This window comes from Cyclospora cayetanensis, unplaced genomic scaffold (genome assembly GCF_002999335.1).
Source record: "Cyclospora cayetanensis isolate NF1_C8 unplaced genomic scaffold, CcayRef3 CcayRef3_contig_230, whole genome shotgun sequence".
Taxonomy (NCBI): Eukaryota; Apicomplexa; class Conoidasida; order Eucoccidiorida; family Eimeriidae; genus Cyclospora; species Cyclospora cayetanensis.
The window spans coordinates 1-22796 of record NW_020312182.1 but is presented as its reverse complement, the minus strand read 5'-3'; the positions used below and the strand labels follow the sequence as shown (position 1 = coordinate 22796).

Below are 22796 nucleotides of genomic sequence, written 5' to 3'. Positions count from 1 at the left end.
CGCACGCGGCACTTTGCGGCAGCCGCTTCGTTCTTTGGCGTGTATATATGTATATATCTTTTAAAACTGCTCGCCCCGAACGGATTTTGCAAGTTTTCGGGGTTACGCACGACGGTTCTGGGGCGGGCTGAGTATAGCCGCTACCACTGTTGCAACTTCCCGGCGCAGGAAGACGAAATCACGCAAAAGGCTAGTGATCGCCGTGAAGCCGCGAACGCAGTGGCCTCAGGTGAATTGGGAGGACAGCTAGTGCACTGACGCTCAGCGCGCGCGTTCTACGAGCGGTCTTTACATGGAGGCGCACGGCCGCGTGGCTGCATGCAACGTACGCGCACGCCAGTTCCTTCTAGAGGATAGAGCGAAGAGAGCAGCAACATCGAAACAACCAACAATCGACGCGGATAAAGCGCGGCTTGATGTGGCAGTGTTGCAGGAAATCCTCATTCGTCCTCAGGCGCATGGGGGTGGCGCTCGGGTGCAGTTTCATTGGGGTCTCTGGGTGGCTGTACCGCAAAAGAAACATACAGAAAGGGCGTTTAACGACTAGAAGGCATGAGCTGGCGCAGCCAGGGCAGTGTGTCCTCTCAAAAATGCAACAGAATCCCATCCAAGGGTAAGGGAGCAGGGACGTGGGAGGGAGAGGAAAAGGGATAGAACGCCACCGAGATAGATGAGGGAGGGGGGGGAAAAGGACAGACGAAGAGGCCTCTGATATATCAATGCGTCCTTAGGGGCCCAGCTACCAGCCCACGTAAACTGGGGGACCGCAACAATTAGCGCTCGACGTGTATATTTTCGTGTATACGTGATGGTGCGTACGTTGGGGGGGTTTCTGCACATGATGAGATTCTTGAAGAAGAAATTGCCGGAGAAGGCACCCGCTAAGCCGGAAGCAACCACTGCGCACCACTTCGGCCCGCTGAGGGCGAACTTCACTGGCAGAACGTGTTCAAAGACAACCCCCGTGCCCATTGGCTAAAACACAGCGCAGGCACAGTGCAATGACGGCGCCAACGTACAGCTCGCGTTGCGCATAAAACGAATGGAGAGCCGTGTACTCATTACGAAGTACAAAAGACGTACTCACAACCAGCGTCTGAAAAACCAGCTATGGGGACTGTACAGCTCATGCGCTAACCGCTCCCCTGGTGCGCAGGCTGTTAAAAAGGCAGTGGCTCAGTAGGCCCCCACCACACAACAAAATGCGCTTGATTTTCATAACCTTTTGCGGTGATAGAGTGGGAAGGGCAGGAAAGGCAGGCTTACCGGGGTGGGAAGCTCTGTTGCCGCAAGAAGCGGCCTGGCAAGTCGCTGCATGATAGACAGCGCGCACACACAGCCGATGAGGAAAAGCTGTTCAGCCACAGAATTTTAAAGGTAAGGCCACGCAACGCGAAGGGACAGCAAGTACGCCAAAACAAGGGCACAGACACCAAATGCAGACGCATGCAAACACGTGGAAACACTCGAGCGAAGGCGCACGCAACGAGAGCCCTAAAATTTGCCTCTTCGCCTGTACACCCTCCGTGCCTCAGCTCCCGGCCCCTGCTCTCTGCACTGCCATTTGCAAAGACTCTTTCAATTGCCGCTTATGCGCCAAAAGTTTTCCCTGAGAGGAGCTTCCGTCCAGAGCTTGCAAGAACCTGACTGCTGCTGCCGCGCTTTATCCCCATGCGGGCCCTGCTTGAGCGTCATGTGGGTCCTTTTGATTCTTTGAATCATATACGAGGGATGAGAATCACTTTCGTACAGCTAGAACGCGAGCCGAGCAAATCCAGTGTCTCGTAGCGGCAGCACACAGAGCTCACCAGGGCCATTGCAGAGGAAGGGGTGCCTCTTCGGCAGGATAAAGGGGTACGGTTTCCTTTCTAGCTCAAGAATGTCTGTTTCTTAGATTTGAACTCCGGACCTAGGGGCCCAGGACCAGGGGTCAGTGCTCGGCACTGCTCGCCAGAGAGAGGGGCTGGCTGCTGCATGCAAAAAATAGTTGCGCCTCTCGCCTGCGTGCAGAGAGCGAAGCGCAGAGCGTGGTTGCAGCGTGAGGACATGATCAGAATGCGTAATGAGTACATAAATTCGAATCAGGCAGATGGCCCGAACGCTAAAAGTCAGTCTTCTTGGGCGTTTCAACATGCACAGGTTCATGTGTGAAAGATGGGGTTTAGGGTTTTTTAGGTTGACTGGTTGCAGGGGAGACGCAAGTGCGTTTCCTCTTCGCTGGAATTGAGCACATGTGGACTGCCTAAAGGCTGGGAGAGAAGGGCGCCCTAGGGCTTTATTTGTTGCTGCAACTTTTCCGACGGAGTTTAGCTCCTGGTAAAGAGGGCAGACTCAGCTCCCCAAACCAAAGCGCGCACCGCCGAGGTTCTTTCTTTCGCTTTAGCGACAGAAGTGTGCAGCCCGGTGCTAATGAGCTGAGCCAAGCTCTGCCGCTTCCCCGTTTCTCTTGACTCTATATATTTTGGGTTGAGCTGTTGCTAAGCCACGAGTATGCCTTCCCGTGCACTTTTTGGTGTTTGTGACGGTCTGCTAGAGCTGAAGGCGTGCTGCGAACTTCATTGCAGTGGTGCATCCTTTGCGTGGCGCGAAGAGCACTCTGCGTTTGCAACGCTCTGCGGGTACTGGGGCCTCCATAGAAAGGCTTTCTATAGCCAGCACCCATTACAGAGCTTAATAAAGCTGTCAATTAGTCGCTTCAATAGAGCTTTCTTCTCCCCGTGCCCTCACCTACCCTGGTCGCCGCATGAGGGGAGCGAGAGGCAGTGCTAGGGGATCAGCCGTTTTGCTACCTCCTCCACAAGCACACCCCCGGCATGCCTGCTCATACTGGTGCATATAGCAGCAGCCTATGGCGAACATACATACACACAATGCTGACCCTTGTTGCACTGCGTTAAATCTACTTTTCAATGAAATGCATATACGAAAGTTTATCAAGTAGTGGCCAGCGCTCTACTAGCTCTTGATTGCACATAACTACAGCGGTGGAATGTGCGAAAATATAGCCTGGCTATATACAGCCAAACTAATCTGGCGTTTTATTTTGCGCTGAGCTAGCTGTGCATATGGCTGTGTGCCTGACATTAGTCTGCAATTTCCTGCATTCCTGCGGTGCTTTTCCTCTTTCGTACACAGTGAGAAGGGTCTGCAGAGACTGCATTTATAGAGTCCTATGAGAAGTCTCTTACGTGTTTCTGTCGGTATCATGGCTGCCAGTTTGTGGCAGGAGAGCTGAAGGCAGCGGCGTTCGCGTTCTCCCGGCTGGTTCTGTACTCCTCAGATCTACGGTGTCCTAAAAGAAGGAGTCAATTGCACTTTGTGCATTCTCCTTTCTCCACATGCTGGGTCTGTGCCCGTTCCTGTAGCAGGCTTAGCTGCACTCAAGACTTGCTGCCACAGGATTGAACCTCAACAGAGGTTCAGTAGAGATTTCACAGAATGGTTTCTGTGCGCGTTGACCTTATTTATTGCAGTACTGCTACCTCGAAAAAGAAGACGCGATACTTTGTGCATGTGCACTAGAGGCTATGTGCAGCTAGCTGTGAATGTTTGGAGTGTCAAGAGGGTGCATGTAGGACGCGTGACCTACCTGTACTTCTCCTCTCATGTGGGGAGCTTTGGATGGCGCTGGCAGGGGAACGAGCGAACTTTCTTTTGAGGGTATTCGATAACACCCTATTAAGTTTGTACTAAAGCAAGACTTAATCCTCTACAAACGGAGACCTTTGATGGGACTAAACAGAGGGTTGACGTGCTTCTAGAAATAGACGCTTTCGTCGTTGGGAAAAGAGCTTGGTGGCTCTATCCTTGATTCCTTGTGCTGAACAGTGACCGTTTGGCGCTTTTTCGCAACAGCATGCTGAGTCCGATGCCCTTTCACGGCCCGAGTATTTCAACTATAAAAACCGCAGCAGCCCTACGCCCGACCATGCTCAACATGCAGCTTCACCCGGAGGTCCTCCACGGTGACTGGCTACAAGAAAGCAGGGACATGTTTCCGAAGGTAGAGCAGTCCTCTAGCTTTATGATGAAACCAGTGTCTCAGCCATCGTCCTGAAGTTTAAGGGTCTTAGGCTGCACAGTAAGGGGAGAAGGGATGCAACCAGCTGCACCTCCAGAGTGGGTGCGCGCGCGGTGCTCATTTGAGCCTGCGTGAGTCTACTGCGTGAAGACGTTTACGTGGATATTGTGAGTCAAGACATCCGAAGACTAGAGAGATAGGATATGTGAAGGTTGACAGCGCGTGACACTGGCGTTCTGCGAGCTCGCACTCGCTGGAAGATATTCCCTATTCACGAAGCTAAAGGCTAGTAGGGGTCGAGGGTGCCGCTTGTAGGGCTGTTCTAATTTGTTGTGCCGGCTCGCTGATGATACTTAGCCAACCTATGGATTTATTGCGAGTACGCGACGTCAGATGGTGGGCGTGAGCTTGTTGCCCTTCAAGGCAGAGCCGTCGGGCTGCATCCCGAACAAGGCCTCAAGGCGCGGGTGCCTCCATGGACTTCCAGGGGTATGGAGCATCGCCTCGAGAGGTGTGGCCGGAATGCGAGTCTTGAAGTATAACATAGTCTCTGTGCTGCTGCATGCAGTGTACGCTACAGGGGGTGCTCGTACAACAGTGCAGCCCTCATCAAACTACGCGCGTTGCAACTTATCAGTACTCTAGCCTAAAGCCCCGCCACGCGTTCCTGGACCTCAGGTGTGTGTGCAGAAAACTCGTGACCTTCAGCTGTACAGACATGCCGGAAACACATCTCTTTGCAACTGTGTTGGGCCCACAAGTCTTCGCTGGCGACGAGCAGACGCATGCCCCGCTGGTCGCCTTCCGTCGAATAAAAAAGGCTCCAAAAGCTGTCAGACGAATGCCAATATCATGATCGTCTGGCCAGTGCCACACCAGCCCGCGGGGGGCCCACCCTCCCGCGCGGGGGCCCCTCGCAACGAGGCCCCCAGGAAGGGGCCAGTCCCCCCTCGAGAGGCGCGTTGCACAGCTCTCCCTCCTTCTGGGAAGAATTTATTTGGTCTCAGCTGTTGTTTTCATCGTCGTGTTTAGTTTTGAAAGGGAAGACAAGCGACACTGAAGGGCGAGGAGCTGCTGGGGGTCTCCTGTCCGTACAGCCGAGGCTCTTGTTGCCTGTCCACAGGCTGCCCCCGATGGTTTGCGGCGTTGGCGCCTAGGGCTTCTTGTCTCTTCGCCGACCAAGCCAACGATCCCCTACAGCGCGGCAGTGCCTTGCGTCTGAAATGAAGTGGTTCTTGGCGCCGCTGCTGCTGCAGTGCGCAGCAGCAGCAGACACCACAGCTCCCAGGAGTCTGCGCAGCCCCTTCCAGACGCGTGTCTCCGTGGACGTGGCCTCTCTGAAGGCGCGCATGGCTCTCTGGGGGGTACGTCAGCCTGCTGCCTCCGACAGGCCTCGCACGCTCTCCCCGCTACAGCCACAGGATCTTCTGCAAACGCTGCTGCATGCTCAGAAAGAAAGCCCTTGAGCGCCTGCCGCCGTCGCTTTCCCAGGCTCCAGATGTGTGGCGCTATTCATGGTGGCAGAGGAGGCATCACCGCGAGGCCTCAAATGCTTAGTTTGCGGGCAGAACGCTTCCCAGCGTAACACGCTGGCGATGCTAACGCTGTCTAGCCAGGTTGTTGCCGCTGCTGCCGCTGCGAGAAACGAGTCTGTCTACCCCAGGGGCCCTGGGCTAAGGCGCTGCACATGCATGTGTGTGGGGGGGAATGGGGGAAAGGGGCGATTGCGATGCACTTGCGCCTTTTGTGGCGATGCCACTTTTCAAGGACTGCTGTTGCGCGTCTTGCGCTGTCTGCCCCTTCACGTGCAGCCGCCTCAGACGGCTCCGGAGATGCACGCCTTTGCTCTCCTCCACTTGAAGGCTGCAGAAGGGCCCCCCTTGCAACAGGCTGTGGACTACCGCGAGCGCATCTGCACAGCGGTGGAAAAGCAGCTGCAGCAGTGGGAGCAGCAGCACCTCTCCAGTCTCCTGCAGCAAGCGCCTCACCAGCGGCAGCAGGAGGCGCAAGAGCTACCGCTAGAAGAAATACGCGTCTTATGGGACTTACTTCAAACAGCAGCCGCAGCGGGCTGCTCTGGCACGCTACATCTGCAGCTTCAAACGGTTCGTGTAATCTGCCAAAGAGTGCCGCCAGCCTGCCACGCTCCTTCTTCTTCGTCTATCTGCCCTTCCGAGATCCGCCTCTAGGATGCCGGAAAAGGGTCTAGAGGGCTGCTGTCGACACTGCAGCTACTGCTGCTGATGATGCTGCTGCTGATGATGCTGCTACTGCTGCTGATGATGCTGCTGCTGATGATGCTGCTACTGCTGCTGATGCTGCTGTTGCTGCTGCTGATGCTGCTAGTTTAAAGCTGCTCTACTAAAGTGGCCGCTAGCGTGTCACGAGGCGCGTCGGGCATGCGCGGGTCCCTGCAACAGCCCCCAGGTGGCTGCTGTTAGGACATATTCGCTTCGTTCCTTTTATCCGCTTCTCTTTCGCTGTCTCTTGCCTGGACGATGTTGCTCCTGTGACGCCCCTTAGTCTCCTAGCCGCCACTACCGTACCACCGAAAAAGACGCGCAAGCTGCACAATGCAAAAATCAGCAGCAGGGAGCAGGGAAGGCGGGAGGGAGAAAGGGAGCTGGGCAGTAACAGCAGTAAGGGGCTGTGTGCCGAGAATGGAGATACAGAGGTGGCTGGCTGCCATAATTTGGCGGTTTTCTGAGTTTTCACAGGGAGGGAAGGCAAAGAAAAGGGAAAGAAAAGAAAAGGGAAAGAAAAGAAAAGGGAAAGAAAAGAAAAGGGAAAGATAAGGAAAGGGACGTGGGAGCTTAGATGCATTGGGTGCACACTGTGCAGGGAGCGCCGAAGGCAGCACCAGACGTAGCGTTGGAAGGCGGTGGGATGCAGTGGGGGGAGAGGAGATGCGTGGACAGTTGGGAACGTTTTGCTTCTGCTGCTGCCGCGTGTTACACTGCAGGGCTTAAGACCTCTCTTCGTGGAAGCTGTTAGCCGTCCCCTCCAGAAGACGGAGGCAGCGGCGGCGGCGCTGTGGGCAGCTGCGGCTGCTACTGCAGCGGCTGTGACTGCAGGGGAGTCAGCGAATGCAACGCTGGTGGCTGCAGCGCAAGTGCAGTTTGGAGTCAACGGCCAAATGGCGCAGCGGAAGGGCAAGCAGCTCGTGGAAAATTCGAGGCAGCTCCCTCCAGGTGAGCGGGGAGGCAGGGGGAGGGAAGGGGGAAGAGGAAGGGGGAACGAGGGGAGGCAGAGGGGCAGGAGAGGGCGGCAGCCGCCGTTGTCGCTGCAGAGACTTTCATGGGTGCTGAGGCCGTCCTGTTGTGTCTGCCGCTGCTGCTGCTGTTGCTCCCGCGCGTCTTGAACGCGACGTTTGGCCGTAAAGCTGCCAGTCGCTGGCAGGCTGAGGAGGGAGGGGGGAGAGCAGCGAGCAGAGCGCTTCCCCTTTCAACGCCTCGCGTGGACTCGCACTCTGTGATCGCTTTTGTGCCGCAGGTTCAGAAGCGGCTGCCCTATTGCTTTACGGGGGTCTGCCCCTGCTGGAGGATCCCCTTGCAGCGCTAGAGGAGGTGTACAGGCAGCTCCGCGCTGCCTTATCGTCAAGGGCACTCCCTGCACGCTCGCGAGCGGTGTCGCTGTTGCTAAGAGCCTTCTTTGCGTATGTCTTCAGGCAATTCAACAGAGAAACTCAGCAGGCAGGCAGACCGCCTGTCCGTCTGCCTGCCTGCCTGCCTGTCCGTCTGCTGGGTTTCTTTGTTGAGGGTGGGAACTGCTCCTTCTTGGTGCCTCCACCGTCCACGTTTTTGAATGTGTTGGCGCTGCTGCGCGCAGGGCCGCATCAGTCTCTCCCGTGACTCTCTCCTCGGCGGGAGCAGAAAACGCGCTTCTAGCCGCTGGAGTAGGAGTCTTGGCAGCAGAGCTCAACAGCTTCTCCGCCTTCTCAGGCCCCCTTCCCTCGGGTGTGCATGCGCACTTGGAAGCCGTTCTAGCAGCTGCGGAGGCTGGAGCCTTTGCCGCTGAAATCACATCCGGAGAAAAGGCGGTGAAGCTTTGCGGCCTGCTGGGGTGGAGCTTGCCGGAGGACGCACAGCTGCTGCTGCTGGTCAAAGCGAACCAAGGCGAGGATCAAACGGTCCGTAAACGCCTCATAGCAGACTCCTTCCGCTGCCCCACCTCCCCTTTTTGCCCCTCCTCAAGCCGACTGAATATCTGCGTTTTCTAGATCTCGGCAGCACAGAGAGCCTGTTGTCATAGACTTGTTTTTTTCTTCTCTCTCTCTCTGTCTCTGTGTCTCTCTCTTTCTCTCTTTCTCTCTTTGTTTCTCTTTCTCTCTCTCTTTCTCTCTGTCTCTCTCCCCGCTTCCCCCGCTTCCCCCGCTGAGTCTCTTGGGGGCCGTCCGGAGCGGCCTTTCACCTCCAAGTTTCAGCCTCCTGCACATAGACTTCCCTGCGAGTCTATCGCGAAAGCAGCAGTGCTCCCCCCCCGCACGGTTGGTGCAGCTTTGCAGCGAGCCACCTGGTTTCCCGTGGGGTTCTCTCTCCTTCCGACTGCAAGACCGTAGAGCCTCCCTCTTCTAAGCTGAACTGGCCAAAGATTTCTCTCTCTCTCTCTCTCTTTCTCCCGCAGGTGGGTTTCAGCCGTTCGAAGGACAACCCCTGTCTCTTCGTACCAGAAGAAACAGCGCTTAAAAGCTCCAGATCCGTGCAGTTTGCACTGCGCCACGGTGACCAGCAATTGCTGCTTTTTAAACCCACGAAAGCGGTGAGGCAACGCCTTCACGCTACTGGCCAGGGCAGCGTTGCTCTGGTTTAGATGTCTCCTACCAAGCCACAGTAAATCGTCAGGGATACAGAGTCTGCGCCTACATTTAGCCGCTTGTGTCTAGGCGTTTGAATCTACCTTGGGAGTCGAATTTCCCCAAACAGAGGACAGGGAGAGGGCCGCCCCTTATTCAAAGCGAATACTGTTGGGGTCTCTCTTCCTTCTGTCCTGGTTGGTCACGCATGAAGCACTCACAACCACCACTGCACAGTCCAGCAGCCTGTCTGCTCTGTGAAGCGCGCGTCTGTATCGAATCCATGGCTCTTTTCCCGCGACCTCTCATTAGACACATGCCTGCGTGGGTAGGGTCCAATCGACACGGCTACAGGGGGGGCAGCGTGCGGCGCGCTCAGTCGCCTTGTAGCTTCTCGTGTGTCCATACAGCGCGTTTGTGTGGCGAGTCAGGCGACCATATGCATGAGTCTCAAAAGTCATAGTAGACGCACTCCTAGGTTCGAAGCTAATCATGGATCTGTCCTTGTGAAACCGCATACATATCTGCACCCTTGGGGGTGTTGATGCATTTCTGGTGGTTTTGTTTGAAGGCGGGGAGGGCGAAGTGGATGTGACTACATAGTGTATACACGATTCCACGGTCTTGGCACTGCGTGCATCTCTTGCATCCAGGAAACGATAAAAAATCGTTTGCGCGTGTTGCTGCCCCTGCTGCAGGGGGACGCCTCAGAAACAGCAGCGGCGGCGTCCACAAGGTACTGGGGTGCCTCTCCAGTTCTTTCCGCCGATATCTCCCTGCAAACTTTAAGCACCAGAAACAAGCAAAAACAAAAGATTCCTGTGGGGCAGTTCTACAGCTGGCCCATCGAGGCACCGGCGGTTCTTCGTATAAAAGTCAAGGCAAGCAGCTGTGTGTATGTGTGTGTGTATGTGTGTGTGTGTGTGTATGTGTATATATGTGTGTCTGTGTATATATATGTGGTGTATATATATATATATATATATATATATATACATACATCCACACACACCTTCTACGCTATCTATCTGCTGGCTGTCGCCTATCTTCCCTCTAGGCTAACTATGTGGCCCCCTCTCTGCTTGGTATCCTCCGTGCCTCTCCTTGCACTTCGTGTTTGCGGCTTCTCTGCTCCCCTCTGCGGTTAATGCCGATCTGTCGCCTTTGTGTGGCCCCTCGCTGCTCTCCGTCGGCAGATCTTTCTTCTTGTATTCTCCTGTCTCTCCTCTTATTCCTTGTCCTCTGTCATTCGTAGTGTGTGCGTCTATACGTTTGCCTGCTCTGGCCCCCTAGAGGCCCCTGCTTGCCTCGCTGCTCCTGCCTCTCTCTCCTTTCCAGTTTCACAGCCTACCGCCTACAGCTTCCATTCCCTTGTTCGTGTGAATTCAGCTAACCAAGCCAGAGCTAGCTGGACGGCTTTCGCAGGTACGACCACGCCACTTCTGCCGCTCTTTAGCTCGGCCGGCTTTCGCAATTCTTTCGTGGCTGCCCCTGTTGCCATCCCGAGCGTCTTGCCGTATATACCTCTTGAGTCTTCGAACACCTTGTGCCTCCTGTGCGGGCTGCATGTATTTCTAGCGATCGCCTGTAGATCGGCTGGCTCCCGGCGCTGCCTGCTATTTGCCTTCTGGTGCTGTGGCTCGCTGCTTCCGTCTACCTCGTCGGACACGCACCGCCTCTTTTATGCTTCTTCGTCTTCCCCCCTTTCCCTACTTGCCTTCCTGCTGCTCGCACAGTCTTCTTGCCGCGCTTTGCGCAGTCTTCCCGCGTGTGTTCAGCCTTTATCTTTTATATTCTGTCCGTGCATCCTTTCTCTGCATATTGCTGTCTTCGCAGGCTGCAGTCCTTGCCACCCTCAGGAAGCCGACAGGCACCTTGGCTGCGGCCGTGCCTGACTTCACTCAGTGGCTCCTCACCAAGGGCACCAGGAATACTCTTGTGCTGGACCTTAAGATTGGAGACTCGGTAAGCCACACTGCTCGTCAGCGGCTAGCTGAAACTGCCCAGGAGCTAGCTGCCAAGCAGCGGAGTAGCCAGCTGCCCGCAGCGGGTTCGGGGGTGGGAAATAGGGCACGCCGAGCCAGAGCTTTTTTAGTGTCGTTCTCTTTGAAGTGCGGCTGTGAGCGGCACGCGAGAAGGTGGTTTATTTCTGTTACACTCACTGCACTTCTGCCCGTTGCTCCCTACATATCAATGCAACCCCTGTGTGTGGGGGGGGGACCTGTGACCCCGTCCCGTATGTCTTATTCTTGAGAACGCTGTGATTTGGTGTTTATTCGTACATAATAATCTGCGTGCAGGTATTTTTAATGCCTCTGAATAGATGTGTAGATGTCCATAAAGGTGCGTGTGTAACAGGCACCTCTCGATCCCCCGTTTGCCCATGTCCGTGTAGGATTGCCTTTCTCTGTCTGTCTGCGTGGTGGCAGGCGATGATTCTGCCCGTGTCTGGCATCTACAACTTTGAGCTGCTGCTCGCTCAAAGCGACCCCATACTAACACATAGGCAGTAAGGCTTCTTTCTGCTTTTCGAGGCCTATCGCAGGCCCCCAGCACGGCCGCTATAGAGGCTGTCTGGGGAGGCATACCCTCTTTACAAGGCGTCTAATGGGGTCGTTGTTGCAGCCTTGCGCAATCGTGTTAAGCGAGAAGACGAGCAGTCCAGAACCCATGGAGCCTGTCGGTGCATCGCTTTCGTGCGGGTGCTTCAGGCTGCTCTTTGCCGCCGAGTTAGCCTTCCCGGTACCTTTGAGACAACTGGAAATTACCGTGCCCTCTGGCAGCAGCGGCAGCGCTACTAGGAGCTATCCGATTCTCCCGGCAGAGATGCCCCTCCACGCGCTACCCCCGTTAGAGCACACATTTGAAGCCCCACCCAAGAGGGTAAGAGAAGAAATAGAAGCGGCTGCGCATCTACTCAGTAGCGAGTCAAGTCGGTTCGCAGTAGAGCAAAGAACCCCTTGGTTCGCTCTGTATCACAAAGCCACTCGACCGTTGATTCCAGCAAAATACCCAATTTCCAGTGGCTCTTTTCTGACGGCTAGCACCAAGAAGTCCAGCTTTGTACAGAGCGCACAGCAAGCATTTATTTTTTGTGCTATCGAACCCAGGCTCCCACTTGGCTCGCAGTTTCGTTTACGGTAGTGGGTGGCGGAATCCCTCTATTGGGTAAGATGTTTTGGCGGCAGCCTGTTGAGCATACCGAGAGACAGATGCTGAGGAAGGAGAGCAGTGGCAGGGTTTATTGCTAGGTGGTCGTGACGGCGAGGGAAAAGTGGATAGTTGCATTTAGGCACACAGATGAGAGAAAGAGGATGAAGTAGAGGGGTGACGTCTGGTCTCTCTCTGCGCCAGAGAAGATTGATGATGTGGGTAGAGCTGCGGAGTGCTCCTGTGCAGGTCTTTTGTTTGTTTGGTTCCGTGCGCTGAGAGCCAACATCGGGCTGCTGCGAAAAGAGGTTACGGATATCTCGTTTTTAGGGGCGCTCCTTTTTATAGTGAGATTGTACCAAAGCTGAAGTATGCGCATAAAGGAATGCAACAAATTGCATTCATGGGTGGATGAGATAGATAAGGAACCAACCCACTAGCTTCTGCATTCTTGCGGTTCCCATTATTTGTTGTTTGTTTGTGGTTGTGTGCTTTTAGGTATCACTTTTTGTCTACTTTCTATACTATCGTTGCTATTCTGTCTTCTTCACTGGCATTGCCCTTTCCTTCCTTCCTCTGGCGTTTTGCACCCACCAGGCGCTTTGTGTAGTAAGCAACCGGCGGAGAGGAGGCGATGAGAAGGGAAAGCCTCTGCAGGCTAACTAAAACAAGTTTTACATTTCGTAGCAGCACATACGCTGCTATGACTGACCTCAGCTCTCTGTTCATCAGGATTTGAAGGCAATTTGTCATCCTGTAGGCAAGGGAAGGGCATACCGAAGCATTTGGAAGCTGATTGAAATTTTCCTTATGAAAGGAAGGAAGTGATCCCACCAGAGCTGAAGAAGGATTTGCTTCTACCAGGGCGTATAATGTTCTTGATATCGTTATTCGTGGCTTGTTTCGGAAGTGAGGTAACGCTACAACAAACAGACTGCGCTGAATGCTACCAGTGCTGGATTCTTTTCTCCGTCATATTGTAATCCTCCGTCTAGCTATTGCTCGTTTACGCTCGCTTCCACTTCGTCGATTCTTGTCTGCTTGGTTATATACGGTGGTGTAACTCTACTGAGGAACGAATCCATGTACCATTGGTTTCACAGTGTGAAGCCCTCCCGCAGAAAGTAGGGCGACATGAGTTTCAATCGAGTGGTTCTATTAGACAGCCAACGAGACGCGAATAATTATGTATATCTCGATTTTGAATCAAGTGCAGCAAATAGTCTAGTAATTATCTACCCAATCAAATAGATGAAACGAGTGTTCTTTGATGGCGAGTGGAATTCGCGTAGAAGCAGACCACTACTAAATCATCAGACAGAGCCGCCACAGCGTAATAAGAGGAAAAGAAAAATAAAACAGGAGCTACAATGTGAGCTAGAAGGCGCTAGAAAGGTAGCATTGGTTTCAGACGAAAGCCCATTAGACCTCCAGGGTACACGCACTCTACCGTGGAGTCAGCGGATTCCTTTTATGAGTAGTTGATGCATCTTCTGTTACAGTATCCATCATCCGCCTTTTCAGGTGAGCATGCAAATACGATAAACGAAAGAAGAAAGGGGGAAGCAAAAGAAAGTATCCATTGCACTGATTCTACCCTCCACCGTTATGTCTTCTGCGTCCCATGTTCACCAGCCTACAATCTGGAATAAAAAGGGGAATACGCAAGGTGCGACGAACAGAAAAACAAAAACGTGAAATTCCTAAGAACTGCAATGCAGTTAACAATCTTGCATAAATTTGCACCGGGTAGTGCCACCGTCACTCGAATGTACCAGTGGTCTACTGGAAGAAACGAACCACAAAAGCCCACATTCAAGACATAGATACCCTTGCGTACGGTTTTGCGCTCGTTTGTGCTTTTTAATGTTAGGTCTGGCTCAATCCCTGGGTTTTTGAGGACTTTTTGAGAGTGCTGGTCGACTAGCACGTGGTGGCTTCGGCAGCCAGAACATCCCCCAATACCACCTGGTGGCTAAGGGGCGAGTGCGTTCATCTGCGTTCATTTGTATCTTCGCATAAATCACTGCGCCAAGCTTAATTGCCATCCTTGTACGCGGCTGAGAAACCCCCCTTTCGCATGTGTGCTTCATTGGTGTTACAACCCGCAGTGCCGATTGCCCGAGGAGCGGCAGGGCGTTGATGGTTGCACCAGCCATTTGCAGCCGTTTTCCCTCCTGTCTGCTCCAATAGCGTTAATAATTGACACCTGCGCTCCCTTCTGTGTTATTTGCTCTCTCTTTCTATGGGGCGCCTTTTCAAGGAGTGGCTGGTCGACACCAAGGTATATGTGTGAGTTTGGGGGTTCGTGTTCGGGCCTCTCCCCTCTTGTGCTTGTGGTTGGGTGTGTGCTTCTCCCACCGCTTTCCTGCGTGAAGCCTAGTGCTTGCACAGGCAACTTGCCGCGCGCGGCGGTCTCTTTCCCTTCCTCTATGGCGCGCTCGCAACTTCAGCCCACTCCGCATGGGCTCATACGCGCAAGCCAGTAACCTGCTGCGTTTCTCTCCTTCAGCTGCCGCCTGTGCCACTCGCACCTCGCAGCCCGCAGCGATCTCGCCTCGAAACAATTCAGAGGCCGCACTGGACCGGCATGGCTCTTTGACAAGTATGCGAAGGGTTTGCGGTCTAAGCCTTTGGAGATCTGCCAGGCTTCTAGGGGTTTCTAGACTCTCAGTCAAGGGCGTGTTCATGGCAACTCACAGGGTTTGCAAACACGCAGATATATCTTGCAAGTTCAGACTTTACACGGCCACTGTTTGTGTGGCTCGCCGGTGCAGGGCAACAAATGTTTCGGAAGGCCAGTGTGAAGACCGCGTCATGACGACTGGTGAGCCTGCCGGCAGTAGTGTAGGGCTGTGCAAGGAGGGCTTTGTGATGAGGCTGGCTTCTCGAGAGCGAGTCTGCTTTCGTGGGCTGCTGCTGCTGCGCTCCTCCTCTCCCACAAGTGTAGCTCTCCTCTCGTCCGCCTCTCCGTCTCTCCATTCGAGAGCTTGCTAGATGTGCGCTGCGGTTAGGCAAGCACACGATAGTTGATATTTACTGCAACGACTGCGGCACGAACGTGGGCTGGCGGTACCGCTTTGCCGTCCAGGAGTCGCAAAAGTACAAAGAGGGGAAGTACATCTTGGAGCGCGTGAGGCACCTTAGTCTGTAGGAAGCCAGAGACCTGTAGAGCCTTTTTTTTTGTAGGGAGCGTTTGACAGAGAAACAGGTCTTTGCGCAAAGTAGAGAGGGGTAGCCAGTTGACGGATGCGCAGGGGAAAAAAGGGATGCCACGTTCGCGCGTGACTGCGGTGCTCATCGCTGGTGCCTTTGAGTAAAAATTAAGCGCCTCCATTGCGCGTCTCTTGGCGCCTCTGCACGGGAGGAGGTCGTGCTCCCGTGGCACTCCACACACCCCTCGCGCGGGGGCCGCATGCTGGCTGTGCCGTCTTGTGCGGCTGTGTTCCCTCCGTCCCCTTCCACGCTCTAACGCAAGCAGAGCCGGCCTGGTCCACATGCACACTCTCCAAAAGTGCTGAACGACCCGCAAGGGCGAAAGAAAAACGGCGCGAGACGCCACGAGGAGCGCGCATCTGTTCGTTTTCGCAGGAGCTGCTGAGGGCTGAGCTGCAGGAGGAAAGTGGAGCCGTCCGTATTTGCAGCTTGGCCCCTTCTGACACCGAGTTCGAATAAGGTCAAGCGGAAAAAGTCGCCACGTCACTGGATTTGAGGCGCTGAAAATTCAGCAAAAGAGGCTGTGCTGGCTTCGGGCCGGTAGGTCCCCCGCCCCCTCGCGATGATGGTTCTTTCCAAGGAAGCTTTCCGTTGCCGCACCGCTTGCCGCGAGATCTCCCCCTATATCCGTGCGACTCCGGGCAGTCCTTGAAGGAGGCGGAGAGGGGAGGGGCGCATGGGGAAGGGGGAGGAGAGGTGCTGCTGCGTGGACATGCGCCCATGCGTCAAGCAGGGGGTGTCTGCTGCCATTCCCTCCTGCCACATCACACACCCCACCTCCCTTGTTTTTAGGAAGCAGAGGATCTTCGCTTTCCCTTCTTTCGCTTGCGTGCGCGAGAACCAGAAAGAGGGAGAAACAGACAGCTACACAGATACGCCCTAGAGGGGCAGAGGGAGGCAACTATATAGACATGCGACTTTAGGCGTATCGATATATAGATGCAAAGGTTCGCACAGAAATGGGTACTGCGAGAGAAAGGCGAAGAAAACAGGTGGAAGGCAGCCAAGCACTTTTATGCGCAGGGGCAGCAGTGCCTTAGAATCATTCGAATGTCTACCTCGAGGCCCCTGCCGCCTGCCCTGCAGCGTGATGCAGTTGCTAGATGCACGCTAGCAACTCGTGGTAACTGCAACAGCGGCAGGGGTGAGGCTGCCCACGCTCCCAATATTGGCCTCGCAATTACAAGGGTGCCAGCACCGACACGGCAACCCCCCTCTTCATGCGTGTGCCAAGTAACAGGGAAAACAGGCGCTTTTCGCAGGAAAGTGATTAACGCGGGGCTATCTACCAGCTAATTTACTTTTCTGGCGCTTCTGTTTCCCAGATATATATATATATATCTATTTCCGCGTTCCTTCGTGCATACATAGCGGCGCGGTTGAGGCCTGTTATTTCTTTTTCTTGGCAAAGGATCTGCACGTGGCATGTTTGAAAAAGACGCCGAATTTGTACCTCTGCCTCTCCCGCTGGATCGCGCTGCACGACTTTCTTGCCCCGCTACTACTTATCCTTGCAGCAGCACGTACTGCCGGCGCACTGCGTTGCACTCAAAGGGCAGCGCTGGCACTGCAGCGAGAGCAGCCCCCTAGAGCACTTTTTAGGAGCTTCCATCGCTGATGACCAGCGCATGGGTGCTGCACGGCAGGAGCAGCAGGGAATGCAGTCTGCCTCAGATGCGAAGCAGCGCTGGCCCCTTAAAGCCGCTGCTGCTGCTTCTCGAAGAGGCGAGAAGGTTGCGCTTCACAAGCCCGTGGCTTTGGGTTGTTGCATCTGCTTCTGCTGCTTCTGCTGCTCCTGCTGCTCCTGCTGCCTGCGCAACTCAACATTTTGCTGGTGTATGCTCCATGTGGTGTCGGCCAAGAAGGCCTGGCGCTCGAGGTACCTGCGGCAACGGCAGCAAGAAGAGTTCGCAAGGAGCAGTAAGCACAAATTCGCATGACACACTACGCGACTGCCACTTATGCACGCGCAAATCGCGGCTCTCCAACACGCGCTCCCTCTTTGAGGCCCCTGTGTTCATGGCAACGGAGCTAGACAAAGAGACCCTTGTGTGGGTGCGTATGTGTGGATAAGATCTCTTAACGTGCATGCAAACGGATACATTTTCCTAGCTACATACATAAAATGTATCAAACAACTATTCCGTAGGTCAAAAAAGACCAGATATATATACCTGAATGTACAGCTGGAGATTATCTCTATGAGTTTCTCATGAAAAGGACGAAAAAAAATGATATTGATAATGCTCTAACCAAAATATTTCAAGACCACATTGAACGATTCATAAAATGAATCATGAAATATAATATATACATCATACGTAGATGCAGCAACTCTTGAAGGCCGGCAATCGCTCCGAGCGTGTAGCTGCTAGGAGCTAGGGGAGGCCGCCCCCCTCGACCCCAGCGCCTGCAGAAACTCATTTTTGAATGGCGAAGCAACAACGACAGCAGCATTTCAGCTTGCCCTCTGCCTCTTCTGAGCTCGTCCTCGATCCCCGCTTTCTCCTTGAATTGACTCCTGCAGCGGCACGTCCACAAGCGCAGAATTTTCCGCCCCTCACACCAAGCCCCCACCACCGAGGCCTGCAGGCGTGGAAGCTGCGCTGTAAGACCTAAGACTGGAGTCTTGAGAAGTCGCTTTGAGGCTCACCAATCCGCCCGTGATTTCTGCACGGAATTGACTGTCGCGGCGCTCCCAAGGGCTGCAGCACACATCGACAGCAGCCGCCAAAAATACAGAATGCAACAGTCCCGTCCTGCAGGCTTCTTGCAGCACACACGCGGCAGCGAGGCCATGCGGCATCTGACACCAGCGAGAGCAGCGGCAAGAGCAGCAGCGGAAGACACGGCACAAGACCTTTGTCAAGAGCATCCAGAGCTTGCAGTTTGCCCTTGACTTGCACGTGTTGCTTCTGCTGCCTCTTCTCGAAGGCTGCAAATCGCTCTGCCGAGACTTTCTCCTCGATCCTAAGAACACAGGGCCATATGCACATGCAAGCCCGTCCACCACGACGCGCGGCGGCTGGTAAGAGCACGCAGACAGCAGAAAGCGACAGATCTCTTGCCAGCCTCTCTGCACTCTGCTCCTCCGCTGCACAACACGTGACGGAAGGAGGGGGGGCGGGAGAGGGCGGAAGCAACGGCGAGAAAAAGGCCTCAACGCCACGGGACGCTGCGAGGTGGTGCTCCTCTCACTGAAATTCTCGACCGGCAAAACGGACTGTCTTTGTAATAGTCTTTTCACTTAAGGCTGCGCCTGCATCACGAAGCGCTCCCGCACCAGCAGCACACAAATCGCACCCTTTCCCTACCTACGCGCGCCAACACTCTAAAGCGGCTGCCCACACGCGGTCGATGGGCAGCCGCACAAGAAAACATAAAGGCAGCAGCAGCAACATAAATAGGAGGGATAACAGCAACAGCAACAGGAATAGGAGCAGCATCACCACTAGCAACAAAAGCGACAACAGTAGCAAGGGCAGTTTGTCATACCTTCCTGAAGAGCTCCTCTAATAAGTTCACGTAGTCCTTCGGAAGACGCTCCTCGGCAGCGCTGCAGAGGGAGGAAAAAAAATAAAACAACAACAGAGCAGCACTCCCACAACAGTCCCCCCTTCCCCCCTCCCCATCCCTTGATCGCACCACCCCCTCCATTCCCCTCCACTCCCCCTCTCACGCAGCGGCTGCACGGGATTATTAGCAGCGCTTTTTGCGGCAAAACTGTGCACCTTTTTGAGGGCAGCAATATCCAACTTCTCTACTGGCTGAGGCAGCGTTACTGCTGCTGTTGCTGCTGCTTGTGCTGCCTCCCCTGCTGATGCTGTTGCTGCTTGTACTGCCTCCTTTGCTGACGCTGTTGCTGCTGCTTGTGCTGCGCCTGGGGGGTCTCTGGCGGCATCGACTCCAGCAGCAGCAGCGGCAGCAGCACTTGACGGTTGCACCTTTGAGCAGTGCAGCGCAAGAGCTCCCAACACGGAGGCACTCGTGGCGGGAGATCGCACTGATGGCATCCGTTTGTGAAAGCGGAGCAGCAAATTGTCAGCCGCAACCTGAGGGCAGCAGCAAGCAAATGCAGCAGCAAGCAAGTGCAGCAGCAAGCAAGCGCAGCAGCAAGTGCAGCAGCAAGCAAGGGCAGCAGCAAGCAAGCGAGCAGCGGCACAGTCGGAGGGGTGGGCGAGGATGCAGCGGGGAGAGAGAGAGAGCAAGAAAGAAAGGAAGCGAAGGGATATAATAAACACAAGAGCTGCAGCTTGGCTTACGGAAGCAGGATAGCCTTTGACGGCCAGCTGGTGCTGCTTCCTCAGCTCCTCGTACACCGCGTCTGCAGCGGCGCGCTGCTGCAGCTGCTGTCGGAGTTTCTCCGTGCGCTTATTCTGCCTGTGACAGCGACGAGTGCAGCAAGCAGAAAGAAGCCTCAAAGGCTCGAAAGCCACGCGAGACAGACACCAACAGGAAGCTCGCCAACACCACGCGTCTGCACAGCAGTGGCAACAGCGCAATCCCCCACCCCAACGCTCCCCCACACGGCCTACTTGACGACGAGCTTGAACTTCTTCCTGCCGCAGCGTGCTGCTTCTGCTACTTCTGCTGCTTCTGCTGCGTTAGAGCCGTGATTGCTGCTACTCTGGATATCATCTTCGCCCTCGTCTTCTGAGTCGCTGCTGCTGTTGGCAATCCCCGAGCACTCAAAGTCTTCGTCGTCAGATTCCGTGTCTGAGGCGAAAGACGCTTGCAGTAGAGACATCCTGACGCTGCATGCGGCTGGGCTGGTGCTGCTGCTTTTTAAAAATGGCAGGCAAAGGCTAGCAGTGGCTTTTTAATATGCCACTGGAGAACAGCCACAGCGCGCAGGCAAGCGCCGTCCTCGGGAGTCTGCGTATACTGAACTGCAGACGTCTGCCTCCGTCCAGTGGAGCTTAAAGCCGACGCTCAGGTGAAGCGGCCCCTCCCGATGCTGTTGTTGTTGCAGTTGCTGATAATGATGATGATACTGCTGCTAATGACGCTGCTAATGCTGATACTGCTGCTGCTGCTGCTGATGATGATACTGCTACTGCTGCTGCTAATGCTGATACTGCTGCTGCTGCAGATGTTGTTGCTGCTGCTGCTCTTCTCCCTCCGGATGTTCCCAGATCTGCTGGCAGCGACTTAGCTGAGCTATGCATGTTAGAAGGAGAGCAAGAGCCTTCGCTGCTACGCTGGCGGTGCTCTTGGCGCGTCCGTGCGGCTGCTTCAACAGACACCTCAGGTCACTGCTGCAGCCTCTGCTGCTGCCTGCACATGATGCACGGGCGAGATGCTTGGGAAAGCGCGGAGAATTCACTGGGTGGGGGATGGATGGGGCAGCCAGATTTTAAGCGCGTGGAAAGAAGAGCTGCTTCCAGCTGCTGTGTTTGTGTAGGCCTCCCGCAGCTGCATGCAGGCGGCAGCGGCGACGCGGCAGAAGGGCAGTTAGACCTTTGACGAAATCCTTGGACGTAGAAGTCTCAGAAGCAGAATGTGCACGCAGATTCAGAAAAACAGCAACTGCAACACTTCAGGCGCTTCGAGCGGCTGCAGTCTTGGCCGCTGCTGCGGCTGCAAGACTGCAGCCGACGCGGGGACGGCGGCTGCCTCTGCCCCCTAAGTGTGACATTTACAGTGCGCAGAGACAAAAGACCGTCCTTCTTCATCAAAACGAAGGCGAATACAAAGAAAAAACGCAGCAGCACACTCCCCCCGCTCCCTTCGCTGCACGGGCACGGCACCGCAAGAGCTGCTGCTGCCGCAGCAACTCTTGAATCAGAAAACGTCGGGAGCCACAGGCTGGGCGCCTCTGTGTGTATGAGTGCTGCCGCTAGAGCAGTCGCTCTGCTAGCAGTGGCTTCCTGAGCAGCACCGCCTTTCTCCCCCCTCCCCTTCCCAGTCCCTCCCTCTTTGCCCCAGTGTTTCTGCTGCTCCGCCTCCCCCGCTGCAGCAGGAGCAGCTGCTCAGCAGCGCAGCTCCTTTGGTGCGTGCAAGCAGCAGCAAGCCTGCAGCTCATCAAGGCCGTGCATATACGCTGCGCGGTGCGAGGCAATACACATATGTATGTATACATGTGTATATGATGGGAGTAGAACCAGCGCATTGTTGAATGGCGATGAAGTAAGCAAGGCAGCAGCTCAGCAGCAGAAAGGCCTCCTTTTAATGTGCCTCCATGGGTCGAGAAGACACACGACGTTGGAGTAGGCACTTGCTGCTGCTGCTGCTGTTGCTGCTGCTGCTGGAGGGGGGTGGGAATGCCTGCTTCTGCTGCTGCGGCACTCTGGCGGCTGTCGCTGCAGCCGTAGAGGCTGCAGCGACGGGCAGCGCATGCAGCAGCGGCAGAGTCGCTCCTCGCATGCTCAGCAGGGGAGCCTTCATCAGTTCCTCATCTTGGCTTCCCAGCATCGGCGGCAAGAGAAGCAGCAGCACATGCAGCAGCGGCACATGCAGCAGCAGGAGGTATTCCGTGATGCAGCTGCCTGTACACCCTGTTCCTCAAGCCTTGGAAGCGCCAAGGGCGCCCTTTGGATTTGAGTTTTTGCTGCAGCAGCTGCCCCCTTCGATTGCGGGGTACTTTACTTCCCTGAGGCAGCAGCATGGCAAACTGCAGCCGGAGCAGCAGCTGCTGCTCTTGGCAGCAGCAAGAGATTTTGTACTGCACAACATGTCAGCGCTGAGGGCATACGGCTCGGTGCAACCCCGCCTGCAGCAGCAGCTGCAGCAGCGCTACAAGGATCTGCTCGGCTGCATTGCAGAGGAGCAAGGCCAGATACTGCTCTCCCGACAGAGGCAGGGAGAACAAGAGATGAAGGAGAAGCAGGAGAAACAGCAGCAGCAGGGGGAGAAGCAGGAGGAAAAGCTGCGTGCTCAGCAGCAACATCAACAACAGGAGGGGGGGGGGGAAGAACGACTGCTGGGGGAACACGGCATCGCAGCTCTGGTGTCTCTGCAGCAGCTGCGAGATGCTCTGCAAATCGAAGAGCATTCTCTTGATGCAGCAACTGCGCGCAATGTGCTGCAGCGATTCCAGCAGTGCCAGAAGCAGCAGCCATCCAGACAGCCAGAACCTGTCAGAGTCAAACCTCCAGCAGCGCTGCTTGCTCTGGACGAAGTCTATGGATACATCTACAGCCCCCAAGTTCTTAAGAAACAAGTGCGTGCCTGCTGCAGCTGACCTGCTATTGTGCGGCACAATAAAAGTCGCTCATCAAGTCGCTTGTAGGGTGTGCTGCCTTCACCATGCTGTATTGCCGTTGTTTGTTGTGAATGGCGTCGTTTTGTTGCTGCAGTTGTATCGCTGCTTTTCAGTTGCTTTGTGGTGAATGGCGTTGTCTTGTTGCTGCAGTTGTATCGCTGCTTTTCAGTTGCGTTGTGGTGAATGGCGTTGTTTTGTTGCTGCAGTTGTACCACTGCTCTTCAGTTGCGTTGTGGTGAATGGCGTTGTTTTGTTGCTGCAGTTGTATCGCTGCTTTTCAGTTGCTTTGTGGTGAATGGCGTTGTTTTGTTGCTGCAGTTGTATCGCTGCTTTTCAGTTGCTTTGTGGTGAATGGCGTTGTTTTGTTGCTGCAGTTGTATCGCTGCTTTTCAGTTGCTTTGTGGTGAATGGCG

At 54.9% G+C, this 22796-nt stretch overlaps 5 protein-coding genes across 5 annotated transcripts; 3 read left to right on the top strand and 2 right to left on the bottom strand.

Moving 5' to 3' along the window:
- Nucleotides 1-440: 440 nt before the first annotated feature.
- On the bottom strand, nucleotides 441-1314 carry LOC34617963. The gene is made up of 3 exons (XM_026338135.1): nucleotides 1267-1314; nucleotides 820-975; nucleotides 441-503 (listed from the first exon to the last, which is right to left on the bottom strand). Exons 2-3 carry the CDS (start codon nucleotides 970-972, stop codon nucleotides 441-443), a joined length of 216 nt encoding a protein of 71 aa, XP_026193920.1. The 5' UTR covers nucleotides 973-975; nucleotides 1267-1314.
- A 4221-nt stretch (nucleotides 1315-5535) lies between these two features.
- Nucleotides 5536-8223, top strand: LOC113147463. The gene is made up of 5 exons (XM_026338140.1): nucleotides 5536-5673; nucleotides 5884-6165; nucleotides 6984-7152; nucleotides 7780-8060; nucleotides 8173-8223. The coding sequence occupies exons 1-5, from the start codon at nucleotides 5536-5538 to the stop codon at nucleotides 8221-8223; spliced, it is 921 nt and encodes a 306-aa protein (XP_026193925.1).
- Nucleotides 8224-14208: 5985 nt separating this feature from the next.
- On the top strand, nucleotides 14209-15638 carry LOC113147461 (protein yippee-like At3g55890). Its single transcript, XM_026338134.1, has 5 exons — nucleotides 14209-14255; nucleotides 14476-14568; nucleotides 14741-14790; nucleotides 14978-15096; nucleotides 15555-15638. The coding sequence occupies exons 1-5, from the start codon at nucleotides 14209-14211 to the stop codon at nucleotides 15636-15638; spliced, it is 393 nt and encodes a 130-aa protein (XP_026193919.1).
- Nucleotides 15639-16192: 554 nt separating this feature from the next.
- On the bottom strand, nucleotides 16193-19926 carry LOC34617961 (craniofacial development protein 1). The gene is made up of 10 exons (XM_026338138.1): nucleotides 19868-19926; nucleotides 19715-19754; nucleotides 19442-19528; nucleotides 18962-19041; nucleotides 18675-18735; nucleotides 18378-18493; nucleotides 18040-18149; nucleotides 17833-17884; nucleotides 17643-17700; nucleotides 16193-16471 (listed from the first exon to the last, which is right to left on the bottom strand). Exons 1-10 carry the CDS (start codon nucleotides 19924-19926, stop codon nucleotides 16193-16195), a joined length of 942 nt encoding a protein of 313 aa, XP_026193923.1.
- A 1686-nt stretch (nucleotides 19927-21612) lies between these two features.
- On the top strand, nucleotides 21613-22341 carry LOC34623745 (uncharacterized protein DDB_G0285291; the record flags this gene model as incomplete). The annotated part of the gene is made up of 1 exon (XM_026338136.1): nucleotides 21613-22341. A coding segment is annotated over exon 1 (684 nt), but the record flags the coding sequence as incomplete, so codon positions are not given.
- Between the last annotated feature and the right edge of the window lie 455 nt (nucleotides 22342-22796).